This window comes from Ovis aries, chromosome 2 (assembly GCF_016772045.2).
Source record: "Ovis aries strain OAR_USU_Benz2616 breed Rambouillet chromosome 2, ARS-UI_Ramb_v3.0, whole genome shotgun sequence".
Classification (NCBI taxonomy): Eukaryota; Metazoa; Chordata; class Mammalia; order Artiodactyla; family Bovidae; genus Ovis; species Ovis aries.
Window position 1 is genome coordinate 107,861,917 of NC_056055.1, and position 13,703 is coordinate 107,875,619.

A 13,703-nucleotide genomic window follows, 5' to 3' on the forward strand; every position below is an offset into this window, starting at 1 on the left:
TTAAGGGATACATCTATTATTATTCTCTGGAAAGACAAATAGTAGCAAATTGCTCAATTATGGTGAATAAATCTTCATTATTTATGGTATCCCGGTTCAGTTGTGAATAAATGTGCCTTGAGTGTATTTTCTTATTCTAGACACAAGAAAAATCTTCCTACTGTGGACCCCAGCCCTGTGCCCGTCTCCTGTCTGAGAACCGTTTTCACGTCTTGTTTCTTTGTGGTGATCAGAATATAGACAGCAGACCCCAGGGCCTGAGTAGCAGTGGGGCCCCAGGCTGCGGTGGGAGGAAAGGCAGAGCACGGGGTGCCTGGCAGCGCCCGGCGGATCCTCGGCGCCCCAGGCAGCAGGCGCTGTTGGCATCGGGCAGATCCTCGGCGCCCCAGGCAGCAGGCGCTGTTGGCATCGGGCAGATCCTCGGCGCCCCAGGCAGCAGGCGCTGTTGGCATCGGGCAGATCCTCGGCGCCCCAGGCAGCAGGCGCTGTTGGCATCGGGCAGATCCTCGGCGCCCCAGGCAGCAGGCGCTGTTGGCATCGGGCAGATCCTCGGCGCCCCAGGCAGCAGGCGCTGTTGGCACCCGGCAGATCCTCGGCGCCCCAGGCAGCAGGCGCTGTGTGAGGCGGGCACCCGGCCGGCGGGACGAGCGGGCGCGCTCCGCTGCCGTCCTGTGGCCGAGCCCCGTCTCTTTCTGCTTTCCTGTCTCAAATACTGCTTTTCGGTGGGTGGGAGTTTCTGAGTCTCATCTCCGTCCTCCTGTGGCTTTTCTCTCCTTGGTTCCCTCTGCTGCGTGGGTAGAGGGAAATCTCCATGGAGACACAGAGTGGGCACCCTGTGGACACGGAGGGTCGAGCTGAAGCATCTGAGTTATTGAGAAGGTGGGAGAGAGGCCGGGTCCCCCCGGAGGCAGCCTGTGAGGGACTGAGTGGGGAGGGTGCTTAGTCCAACTGGGGGCTGAGCAGGGTCCGCGCCCCTGCGTGTATGTGGAGGAGACCAGGTGTTCTCACCTGTCAGAGGAACAGAGCGGCCTGCCCCCCAATGCCCCGCTTTCCACACTGATGATGTTTGAGTAAACTTACGCAGGAAGCGGCCAGAGCAAAAACGACACTCTGACTGTCCTTTGTCCCCCTGAAAGCAGAGATAAATCTCCCTGGTGAAGAGTCCCCTCCCTGCACCTGCAGGGGAGAAGGCATCCTTTATCAACAGAGACAGGAAACCCAGGGCCCTTCAGGCTGTGTAAACAAACCGGGTGACTTGTTGCTAACTTTCCGCCCCAAGCCCAAACCCCTTCCTCATGTCAGTTCTTGCCACATTTACTGTTTCTTTGTTCAAAAGGTATAAACGCTGGTGCTGGGCCACGTCTTTGAGTCTCGTATTTTATGAGCTCCCGTGCACACGAAATTAATTTCTTTTTCTCCTATTCCTCTGTCTTGCTTAAGTTGCTTTGTCCTGTCTGACTCTCTGTGATCCCATATACTGTAGCCCACCAGGCTTTTCTGTCCGTGAGGTTTCCCAGGTAAGAATACTGGACTGGATTCCAGGGGTTGAACCCGAATTTCTTACATCTCCTGCTCTTTACCACTAGCGCCACCTGGGAAGCCCATGTCTGTCTTATGTCCACTTACTGGTTAGACCAGCCGTGCCTGGAGGAGGGGACAGGTGGTAGGCAAATGGAGCTGACCTTCAGAGGACCAGAATAAAGGGATGGCCATGCTGAGGTTTGGGGCTGGACAGAGGGGTCAGCTAGAGTCAGAATCTGGGTCTCCAGGATGAGAGCTTAGCAAGACGTTTGACCCTCAGAGAGGCATGACAGCTGGGGATACCAGCAACCGGTCCCGTGGGGGAAAAAGCCTCTTTTCCAAAGATCCATTGCATTCAATGTGAATCCAGTGGAAGTTTGTGGGAAAAATTAAAAACTCAGATGACCCCGCTACCCCATCACGCCTTTCCCTGTTACCAAGATGTCATCCTGAGTCTATGTGCTGTGCTGTGCTAAGTCACTGTGGGACCCCATGGACTGTAGCCCACCAGGCTCCTCTGTCCATTCCCTTCTCTGGGGATCTTCCCGACCCAGGATTCGAACCTGCACATCTCTTATGTCTCCTGCATTGGCAGGTGGGTTCCTTACCACTAGCACCACCCGAGTCTATGGGAACTCAAGGAGAATTTGTGTCCTGCTGTTGTGTGAAAATTGTTCAAATATTATGTTGATTTGGTTCATAGTGCTTTTCAGGTCTACTATATCCTTCTACTCTTCTGTCTATTCATTCTATTAAGTTTTGAGTTTAATGTTGAATCTCCAACTAAAAATCTTAATTTATCTATTTAAAAAAGTAATTGTAATATATAGTGGAACTATATGTCACTTTGTTCTGTGTTTTCCAAGTCTCCTGTAAATTTGTTAATCATACTTTCATAATTAAAAAAATTTTAAAAATAATGTAAGATGCCATCCTGGACCTGATGTGGGATTTGATCTTTTCAGTTCAGTTCAGTCGCTCAGTCGTGTCCAACTCTGCAACCCCATGAACTGCAGCACACCAGGCCTCCCTGTCCATCACCAACTCCTACAGTCTACGCAAACCTATGTCCATAGTTTCGGTGATGCCATTCAGCCATTTCATCCTCTGTCCCCTTCTCTTCTTGCCCTCAATCTTTGCCAGCATCAGGGTCTTTTCAAATGAGTCAGCTCTTCACATCAGGTAGCCAAAATATTGGAGTTTCAACTTCAGCATCAGTCCCTCCAATGAATACCCAGGACTGATCTCCTTTAGAATGGACTGGTTGGATCTCCTTGCAGTCCAAGGGACTCTCAAGAGTCTTCTCCAACACCACAGTTCAAAAGCATCAATTCTTCAGCGCTCAGCTTTCCTTATAGTCCAACTCTCACATCCATACATGGCTACTGAAAAAACCATAGCCTTGACTAGATGGACCTTTGTTGGCAAAGTAATGTCTCTGTTTTTTAATATGCTGTCTAGGTTGGTCATAACTTTCCAAGGAGCAGGCGTCTTTTAGTTTCATGGCTGCGGTCACGATCTGCAGTGATTTTGGAGCCTCCCAAAATAAAATCACTGTTTCTACTGTTTCCCCATCTATTTGCCAAGAAGTGATGGGACTGGATGCCATGATCTTAGTTTTCTGAATGTTGAGCTTTAAGCCAACTTTTTCACTCTCCTCTTTCACCTTCATCAAGAGGCTCTTTAGTTCTTCTTCACTTTCTGCCATAAGGGTGGTGTCATCTGCATATCTGAGGTTATTGATATTTCTCCCGGCAATCTTGATTCCAGCTGTGCTTCCTTCAGCCCAGCGTTTCTCATGATGTACTCTGCATAGAAGTTAAATAAGCAGGGTGACAATATATAGTCTTGACGTACTTCTTTTCCTATTTGGAACCAGTCTGTACAAAACATTTATTTGTATTTATTTATTTGGCTCCTCTGGATCTTAGCTGTGGCATGCAGGGTGTTTGCTGCTATATCCAGAGTCTTTGTTGTGGCCTGTGGGATCTATTTCCCAGACCAGGGATTGAACCCTGGCCCTCTGCATTGGGAGCTTGGGGTCTTAACTGCTGGACCTCCAGGGAAGTCCTGAATTTGATTTTTGCATGGACTGAGTTTGCATTGAGAATTAACTGAGGATTTACCTGGCAGGGACCAGGATCTGGATCAGAAGGAATCTGTGTGGCAAGATCAGGGCTCACTCCCCTACCAGGACCTTGGATCCAGAAAGAGGGCCTGCTGGGCTTTGCTCAGCTGGACGGGTGGTCCTGGACCACAGGATGTGCCCCCTGGAGGCTGCACACATCCTGGGATCAGGTGCTGGGTTTGCGTTGTCCCCATGCAGTGGTGATGGGGGCTTCTGAGGCTGCAGTTTCTTCTTTCACCCTCTCTCCTAGGGCTGCCCTCCTGTGGCCGAGGGCTTGGGGCCAAGAGAGGGGCCACAGGGTGGGTATTTTTGCGGATGGAGTAGGATGCTGGGGCTTCAGGTCAGCTTGCATGCGCCCACAGTGGTGAAGGGGCAGGCAGAGCACACGGGCGGAGATGGGGCTGGCCCAGGGCTGCTGTGTTCCACGTCCTCCCCCAGCCATCGTGGCTGCAGAGCTTTCAGGAGGAATTCCACCTGCACACCTGGCCTTCCTGGGGACATGCAGGTGTATTTACCAACGTGGGAGCACAGAGTAAACCTGGCTCGTTTGCTCGTTGGATTTATAACTTGTAAGGGTCTGTACAGCACTGGCCTTCATCTGCACTCTGACTGCAGGGCCCACGAGTGTGGGAGGCAGGCCAGCCACTTTCCCTGGAGAGGGTGCTCTGCTGCACCGCCCACCCCTACAGCCCCTGCCTTCAGTGCAGTGGCATTTGTGTGCATTTGGGTGTTCACTGTATGTTTGAAACCTGTTCCGTGTGCTAGAGTTACTGTCTATGAAGTGCCTATTGTTGCTTTATAAAGATCAGTCCTTGGACTGCAGTAGGCCAAAGGAGAACACTTGGCTGGGCTGAGTCTTTTGGAGCCTTTACAGGTGGTGGGAAATGCTGCCCGCTCCCAGCCCCATACTGCCTTCTCTTTTGCGCATGGCTTGAGCTCTGCCCAGGTTTTCTTATGGGCACAGTCCTTGCCCCCCACTGCTGGCCTGGGCTCACTGCCCTTCAGACTGGCTTCCCGTCCTCTGGTTTGCTGTGTTGTCTCCTCTTTCTCTTATGCTTCTGATGCATTGCTCTTCGCTCACTCTCTCCCTTTGGGTACCACGCCCTGGACGCCTTTTTCTCCCCATCCACTGTGGCCGGGACCCCTGGGCCTTGGCCTTGAAGCAGCTCCTGTTCCCTGCTCTGGCTCCCTGGACTCCACGGAAGGTCCAGGCCAGGCTCCTTTTTGTCCCCACTGATAGGCGAACAGCCAAAAATGGGGAGGAAAGCAAGGCAGCACAACCTCCTGGTGTGGCCCATGTCCCTCAGCCAGGGGAGGGCTGGGCTGGGAGGAGCCCTCAAGGTCACTCTGCAGTCAGAAGCTGCAGCCTGGAGACTCTGGGTCTCCAGCCCCAGCAGCACAGAGCTGCCGGGACAGATGGCTGGGGTCGCTGCCTCTCTGTGACCTTTCTCCCTCCAGAGCTCACTTTGTCCAGGTTTTTTTTTGTTTTTTGTTTTTTTTTTTTGGGCACATCAAGAAATGAAAGCAGACATCCTTTTCTCCTTAACATATTTCCAGATGGATATACCCCAAGAAGTAGTAGTAGCCAAGAGAAAGAAAAAAAGGAAAAGAAACTGCTTGATTGTTGTTTTGAAGGAGGGAATGGTGCTTTGGCTAAAGTGTTTCCTCTGGGGCTATGATCTCATCGTAGGTACCACTACTGGACCCCAAGTAGATAATCAGGATGAAGCAAAGACGGGTCACTTCAGTCACTGGGAAGCTAATGAAAGTATGTTACTTTGCTAGTGTCACCCATCTGTGCTCACATCAAGGGGGGTATGTGCACTACTATTTTATTTTTCTATTCTGTCTGTTTTTGCTCTAACTTTGTTAGAAGGTTGAGATGGGGAATCCATCATCTCTGATTCAGTTCTTTCTTCTGAAGTCTCTTTTCAGTCATATATGTGACTCATTTTTGAGCACAGCCTCACTGCTGTGGATTGAATTTTGGCATCCTCCAAAACGCACATGTTGAAACCCAACCTCCAGTGTGATGGTGTTTGGAGGTGAGGCCTCTGGAGGTGGTGAGGTCATAGGTGTGGAGTGTGTGTGAATGGGACTAGTGCCCTTATAAAAAAGGCAGCGGAGCGCTCATTCCCCCTTCCCCCAGGTAAAGACACAGCAAGAAGACAGCCGTCTGTAAGCCAGGAAGTGAGTCCTCAGCAGACACCTGGACTTGCCAGCCTTCAGAACTGTGAGGGATAAGTTTCTGTTGTTTATAAGCCACCCTGTCTACAATGTTTTCTTATAGCAGCCCAAACAACTCAGACACTCACCCACTGCTACACGATCTGGAATGAAAACCAACCCCCTCAGAAGACCTCAGTATAGTCTCAAAGACAGGCTTTATATCTTTCCTATTCTAACGATTCATATGTATTCACTTTGAAAAATAATTTGAAGTGATTTACAGGCAAATTTAATTTATAAATAATCAAGCTTATGACAGTAAAATTCACATCTAATCATTATAATAGCTAATAATTATATAATGATAATATGATAATGAGTATATATATGCTCTGCTGCTTAGTAACTCAGTTGTGTCCAAACCTTTGCAAACACGTGGACTGTAGCCCACAGGCTCCTCTGTCCATGGAATTCTCTAGGTAAGAATACTGGAGTGGGTAGCCCTTTCCTTCTCCAGGGGATCTTCCTGACCCAGGGATCAAACCCAGGGCTCCTGCACTGGAGGCAGACTCTTTACCATCTGAGCACCAGGGAAGCCTGAATACACACACACTCACACACTCACACACACACACACACACACACACACACACACACACAGAGTCCATGGTAGCCAAGGAGTTACATCTCTGCGGCAGAGAGCTTCAGGACAGAAGATTAAAGTTGCCCACTTTCCAGCCTTTGGTCAGGTTACAGACCTGTCTTCTGAACTTTGCTCAAGTCAGGCATCATTGCAAGACCACCAGTCCACTGCCCACTGAGTCCCTGGTGAAGACTCTAGTTTTCATCACTTCTTTCACTATAAACACTCAAGGCTTCATCTCAACAGCGCATGTGAGGTTTACTTTTCTTCACTAGACTTCAGATCTATGCCTGTTCCCCAGTCTGTGATGCTCATCTACCCTCCAATTCTAGGACCATGACCCCTACTAAATCCATTGCCCCCTCCAGCCCTTCTCTCCAGTGGCCTCCAGGTAGTTCCCTGTGACCCTAGGTTCCAGTTTGCATCTGGAACTTTGACAGCCCTGTTCTCTTAAAGCATCTCAATGCTTGTTACAAAAAGACATGACTGGAAGGATCGATATCATTACCTTATTACGAACTAGCCTCCTGTGGGAGATGCTTCTCTCCCTGGATTGTGGTTTTCCAAATGATTTTCATAATCATTCACAATGTAAAGGATTCCAGGAAAGCCTTCCACTCCATATGTATTTTCTTTTGAACATGGTTTTTATCAGCTCTCTTCTATGTGCAGAATAAAGACCTTCTGAAGTCCAGTCTCAACCACAATTTATTTATTTCTCTTTATCTGCTACCATACCCTTGTAAGAATTGCCTCTCTGCTCAGACTAGTCTGGGGTTGATGTCCTCCAAATATCTGTGCTGCAAAATTTTCCTTGACTGTTACCCACTTCTGAAAAATAGTCACCTGTTCTTCAAGCACACACAGCCCTCCCTGCTGGACCACATATTCTCCTGAACTTAATTATTTATTGCATTCATTGAATAAATATTTATTAGGCACCTATCTTGGGTAGGTACTAGATTCCAGTGATAAATAAATTGAATGAAACAGTCCTCCCTGCATCATTCTAGTATCAGGGTTAGCAGTGATAAGAAGTGGGGAAAACAAAATTTGTTAACTTGAGAAGGGAAGGCAAGAGGAATGCAAAGCGGAAGCCTCAGGTGAGAACATGAAGCTAGAAGTACCCAGGTCTTGGGTTTGTATTCCTGTTCACTGGGAAGGCAAGAGGAAGTTGGGTGAATGGTGAAGGAGTCTGTTAATTCTCCTGGCTCTGGTGCGATGTCCTCACAGGTACAGTAAATGTTGCTGAACCTAGGGTTCTAGGAAGGGGGGACATTCATAGAGGTTCCTCCTTAGCTGAATGCTGTGTGTGTGTGTGTGTGTGTGTGTGTGTGTGTGTGTGTGTATCAATCGCTCAGTTGTATCTGACTCTGCAACTCCATGGACTGTAGCCCATCAGGTTCCTTTGTCCATGGAATTCTCCAGGCAAGAATACTGGAGTGGGTTGCCATTTCCTTCCCTAGGGGATCTTCCCAACCCAGGGATTGAACCCAGGTCTCCTGCATTGCAGGCAAGTTCTTTACCATCTGAGCCACTAAGGAATCCCTAGTTGAATGCTGGCAGAACCAGAAAGAGGTCTAGGGAACCAGAAACAGGGGATCTGGACTTAGTGTAATTAGATCATGCAGCACGGAGCCCATAAAAGTGTCCAGAGAAGGAGCGATTGCAGGTAGAAGCAAGTCATACATCAGGGCTGGGGCAAGAAAGCAGAAATTTGTCATCATAATGAAACAGAAAGATGGATTCAGGATTCCAGTTTGAGAAGCTGAGCAAAGTGGTTAGAGGTTGAAAGAACAGGCAGATGAACAGCATAAGGCAACAGTCCAAGTCTGTGCACTCCGCAGTTCTTCAGTACATTGGAAGCCAGTGCTCTGTCTTAAGCCGTGCAGGTTTATCGGCCACTTTATGGCCCTGGAGGTTGAGAGGTGGTTGGCTGGTTTGCTCAAAGGTGCTTGAGATGAGGAATTCAGACTGCAGTCTGGCTATGGTGGGACTAACCAACCAGCAAGACCAGGGGTGAGAGTCAGAGTCCAAGGATTAAGAGGAGATGATACCAAGGAAAGAAGGACTGGGGTCCTTGGGACAAAAGTCACGGTGAGGGTGTTTCTGAGCTCCACTGGGGCCGTGGTCCTGAGTGACTGCTGAACAGGGACAAGAATCCATCTCAGGCTAGAGGAATGGGTGCCATCTCCTTTCAAAACTGTAAAGTCTACCTGGTCTCCTGTGACTTGGCAGACTCCTCTGCCACATCGTGTCCGACTTTTCACAATCCGATGGATTGAAGCACTCTAGGCTTCCCTGTCCCTCACCATCTCCTGGAGTTTGCTGGAGTTCATGTCCATCGAATCAGTGATGCCATCCAACCATCTCATCCTCTGTTGCTCCCTTCTCTTGCCCTCAATTTTCTCCAGCATCAGGGTCTTTCCCAGTGGTCATCCCTTCACATCAGATGGCCAAAGTATTGGAGCTTCAGCATCCATCCTTCCAATGAATATTCTGGGTTTATTTCCTTTAAGATTGACTGATTTGATCTCCTTGCAGCCTAAGGGAATCTCAAGAGTCTTCTCCAGCACCACGGTTTAAAAGCATCAATTCTTCTGTGCCCTGCCATCTTTATTGGGCAGCTCTCACATCCGTACATGACTACTGCAAAGACCGTAGCCTTGACTAGACAGATGGTTGTCAGCAAAGTGATGTCTTTGCTTTTTAACTCACAGTCTAGGTTTGTCCTAGTTTTCCTGCCAAGAAGCGGTTGTCTAATCTCTGCTGTCCTGTGACTGAGTGACCCTAAGGGTAGTCATGCAGAAACAGGTAAAGGTTCAGCTCGTGGTCAGAGATCAGAAAGGGGGCCTCAAAGCTGGAGGCCCTCAGGAACCTGGAGACTCCAGGGAGCAGGACACAGGGAAGAGGACGGGATGTCACAGACTGAGGGGAGGCAGGGACTGTTAATTCAGGGGTCTAATTTTATTCTGGTTGCTGGAAAAAAGAAAAAAATCATAGTGAACATCTTGCTTGGATAAAGGTCACTCCCCCAGGGAAGGAGAAAGAAATAGTCCTTTCTGGTGAACAGATCCCGACCAGGGAAACATGTTCTCAGCAGCTCTTGGTGTGAATTTGCATCAGATGGCTATGTTCTCCAAGACCTAGCACTGGGGCAGCAGAGACCCCAGAGTGGGGGCAAGCGATCTTCAGGGGCACAGATGGACCATTAACAAGTTTGCTTTGCCACACCCCTGCCTATGTTACAGCCTTTAGCTTTCCATTATAAAACTCTCCTGTGGGGTTTCATTTTGGGCCTTTGAAGGACATTGGTTTTATTCAATGTTTTGATTAAGCTTTTAAGACCCTGAGTTATTTCTATTTTTTTATTGTCACCATCTGTAGAGTAGGACACCATTTAGAAATTTGACAGTATTTTTCCTGTCCTTTTGCGGTTGTCCAATATTGAATTAGGTCTCATTATAAACGGAGTAGAAGCTGTCGTTGTTGACATTTTCCTTCTATAGGAAGATACTGAAAGCTGACATTTTCAACCTATCAGCTCCAGTCAGTCTGCAGATAAGACGCAGTGTGGGAACAAGGCCTCCTTTCCCGCTATCATTACAGACTCACTGGGAATCATTCATTGATAAAATGGCCTCATGTAATGGGTCTCTTCCAGAGAGAGGAAGCAAAAAGTATCCATTAACTGTAGGATTTAAAGTCTGAATGAATGAAAGAAGACATTGATTTGACTCCTGTGAGATTATTGATTAACTCAGATTTGAAATCTGAATGAATGAAGAGAAGACATTGATTTGAGTCCTGGTTTTGCCTCTCAAGAGTTAGTTAATTTCTTTGGTTCTCTCTTTATTTACAAGATTTAAAAAATGACAGTCACTCCTTTCCCGATGCCAAAGGATTATTTGGGGAGTTAGGGAATCAATTAGATGATGTAGTGAAGTGCTTTACAAACGTTAGGTTTGCTTTATGTATTACATAGGCTTAATGAAATAGGTTATTTGGTTTTTGATTAATTGAAGGATTCTGGAGTCATTCAAAGGTCGGGCAAGAACTGTGGTTGAGGTTTGGGGGAGGTAGAGTCCTGTTTCACTCCCACAGACCTCATCCATAGACTAAATTGATGAACATATTTTATTTTTTTTACAAAAAATTGAAATATAATTGCTTTACAATGTTGCGTTGGTTTCTGCGGTATAAGATCATGAATCAGCCATATGTGTGCATATATCCCTCCCCTCTGGGGCCTCTCTCCCGCCTCCACACATCCCACCCCTCTCGGTCATCACAGAGCACCACGCTGAGCTCCTTCTGCTACGCAGTACGTTCCCACTAGCTGTCTGTTTTACACTTGGCAGTGTTTATAGGTCGATGCTACCCTCTCCATTCATCCCCCTCTCTTCTTCCCCCTGTGTGTCCACAAGTCCAGATGAATATACTTTCTAACCCAATCCCTTCCAAAGTTTGTGACTATAGTTTCAAAACCCTGATCACAGAGAACTATATGTTTGAAGATTGAGGCCAAGGCAGCTAATGCTGTGGGAGTTTGTATGTATTAATATCCCTGGCTGGTTCAGATGGTAAAAATCCACCTGCAATGCAAGAAACCAGGTTTGATCCCTGGGTCAGGAAGATCCCTTGGAGAAGGGAATAGCAACCCACTCCGGTACTCTTGCCTGGGAAATTCCATGAACAGAGGAGTCTGGCAGGCTGCAGTCCATGGGGTTACAAGGAGTCAGACACAACTGAGCAACTAATACTTTCTATGTATTAATATCATTTTGGTTTTTGAAGAAAAAGGGGACAGTTTGGAAGTAATTGCTTGAAGGTCACAGCAAAATCCATGAGGTGTATTGACTTAGGTTGAGAAGTAGAATATGGACAAAGTTCTCCCACCTACCAGAGAGATACTCCAGGGTTTACAGGTAAGCCAAGGTGCTGGACTGTGAGAAAAAAAAGGAGGTGAACAATGTTCAGTGCAACTCAAAGGTGAAAGGAGAGAGACACACCAACTTGTCCTTCTTGCCTTCTGTGCTACATTAAATCCAATCTCCTTTTCCACAAGGGGAGCCAACTGCATTTCCTGTTGTTTTTTAGTTGCTAAGTTGTATCCGACTCATTGTGACCCCATGGACTGCATGCAGCACGCCAGTCTTCCCTGTCCTTCACGATCTCCCAGACTTTGCTCAAATTCATGTTCATTGAGTCAGTGATGCCATCCAACCATCTCATCCTTTGCCACCACCTTATCCTCCTGCCTTCAGTCTTTCCCAGCATCAGAGTATTTTCCAGTGAGTCAGCTCTTTACATCAGGTTGCCAAAGTATTTGAGCTTCAGCTTCAGCATCAGTCCTTCCAGTGAATATTCGTTGATTTCATTGAAGGGTTGATTTCCTTTAGGATTAACTGGTTTGATCTCCTTGCTTTCCAAGGGAGTCTCAAGGGTCTTCACCAATACCACAGTTCAAAAGCATCAATTCTTTGGCAGTCGGCCTTTTTTATGGTCCATCTCTTACATCCATACATGACTACCGGAAAAACCATAGCTTTGGCTATAGGGACCTTGGCCAGCAAAGTGACGTCTCTGCTTTTTAATATGCTATCGGAGTTTGTCATAGCTTTTCCTTCAAGGAAGACTAATGTTGATTAAATTCAGGATGACCAATATTGGGTCAAAACTCACTTGAGTAAAAGCGAATGCTCTCAAATTCTAAGCTAAGATACAGCTCAGTCCCTACTGGGATTGACCCAAGTGGGATGTTAACATTTTGAATGTCAGTCAAGGTAATCAGTAAGGTGCCCATGACAGCTAGTTCCTTCTGGGCACCTAGGAATTTGACTGCAGTCCGTTCTCTTCTTTGCAGGAATAAGGGAAAGCTTCTGTGTCCACCAGGGAGAAAGAGCCGCTCTTGCTCTCTTGACGGTTAGCCCAAGCTTGGGCCCATGTCCTTCTGAGAAGAGGGTCAGCCAGATCTCAGCCCCACGCACACCCCTCTGCTGGGCACACCTGTGATGCCACAGTCCATCTGGGTGAGGTGACCTGCAGGGATTTTAACTCAGTGTGTTGAGCACATCTGGAGAAAAGATTGTGAGAGGATTGGTGATGGTTGGTACTGCTGTCAGCTTGGTGGTGGTCATTTACCTGCTTGCAGTGCTATTTGAGCAAGAAGTGATTGTTTTCTCTGAAAATTCTTTCTTCTATTTGATTACTTCTTAAACACTGGAGTATAAAGCTTCTCTGAGTGGAAAGGGAGGTAGAAATTTCCACGGGCTAGAGGCAACCCTTACATCTGGGTTCTTATTCCAATTTCTTATAAACTTTAGAAAATTACCTCTTGAGCCTGAGTTACCTCATTTGTAAAAATGCAGACAGTATTATTTATTAGTCTTAGCCTTGAGATAAGGATTAAGTGAATTAGCAATGGAGGGAGATTCCCTCCCCAGCATCTGATGCATAAAAATAGGCATTTACATATTTATTTATTTGTTGTTGATTTATTTAACTGCACCAAGTCTTGGTTGTGGCCTGCAGGATCTTTAGTTGCGGCGTGTGGGATATAGTTCCTTGACCGGGGATGGAACTTAGGCCCCCTGCATTGGGAATGTGGAGTGCACCAGGGAGGTTCCTTAATACGCATTTAACAACTCTAAATTTTCTCCTCACACTGGTGGTGTGGATGAAAGAAAGAGTACTGACTGGGGAGTCCGTAAGCCCAGATTATAGTAATACATGCTAAACTGATCAGTTGTGACCCTGGAAGAGTCACATAGACTCTCTAGTCTAGATTTCTTGTATGAAAACAAGAGGTGTTCTTTTTGATGATGGCCATTCTGACAGGTGTGAAGTGATATCTCACTGTGGTTTTGATTTGCATTTCTCTATTAATTAGCCATGTTGAGCATCTTTTCATCTGCCTGTTGGGCATCTGCATTTCCTCTTCGAAAAATTGTCTATTCAGTTCTCCTGCCCATATTTTAATTGGGTTGATTGTTTGTTTTGATGTTGAGTTGTATGAGCTGTTTATGTATGTTGGATATTAATCCCTTATTGTCATATCATTTGCAAATATTTTCTCCCTTTCAGTAGGTTGTCTTTTCATTCTGTTGATAGTTTCCTTTGCCGTGCAAAAGGTTTTAAGTTTAATTTGGTCTCATTTAAAAAATTTTTGCTTTTATTTCTTTTGCTTTAGGAGTTGTATTCAAAGAAACATTGCTGTGATTTGCAGCAAAGAGTGTTCTG

The 13,703-nt window shown here is 46.9% G+C and overlaps 1 protein-coding gene across 1 annotated transcript in view; it reads right to left on the reverse strand.

Moving 5' to 3' along the window:
* Positions 1 to 4,650: 4,650 nt before the first annotated feature.
* The window catches only part of LOC132659126 (polypeptide N-acetylgalactosaminyltransferase-like 6), a 44,459-nt gene continuing 35,406 nt past the window's right edge, over positions 4,651 to 13,703 (reverse strand). The window contains exon 4 of the mRNA XM_060408818.1: positions 4,651 to 4,882. Within this exon, the coding sequence (XP_060264801.1) occupies positions 4,651 to 4,882 (232 nt within the window). The remainder of the gene's footprint in view (positions 4,883 to 13,703) is intronic.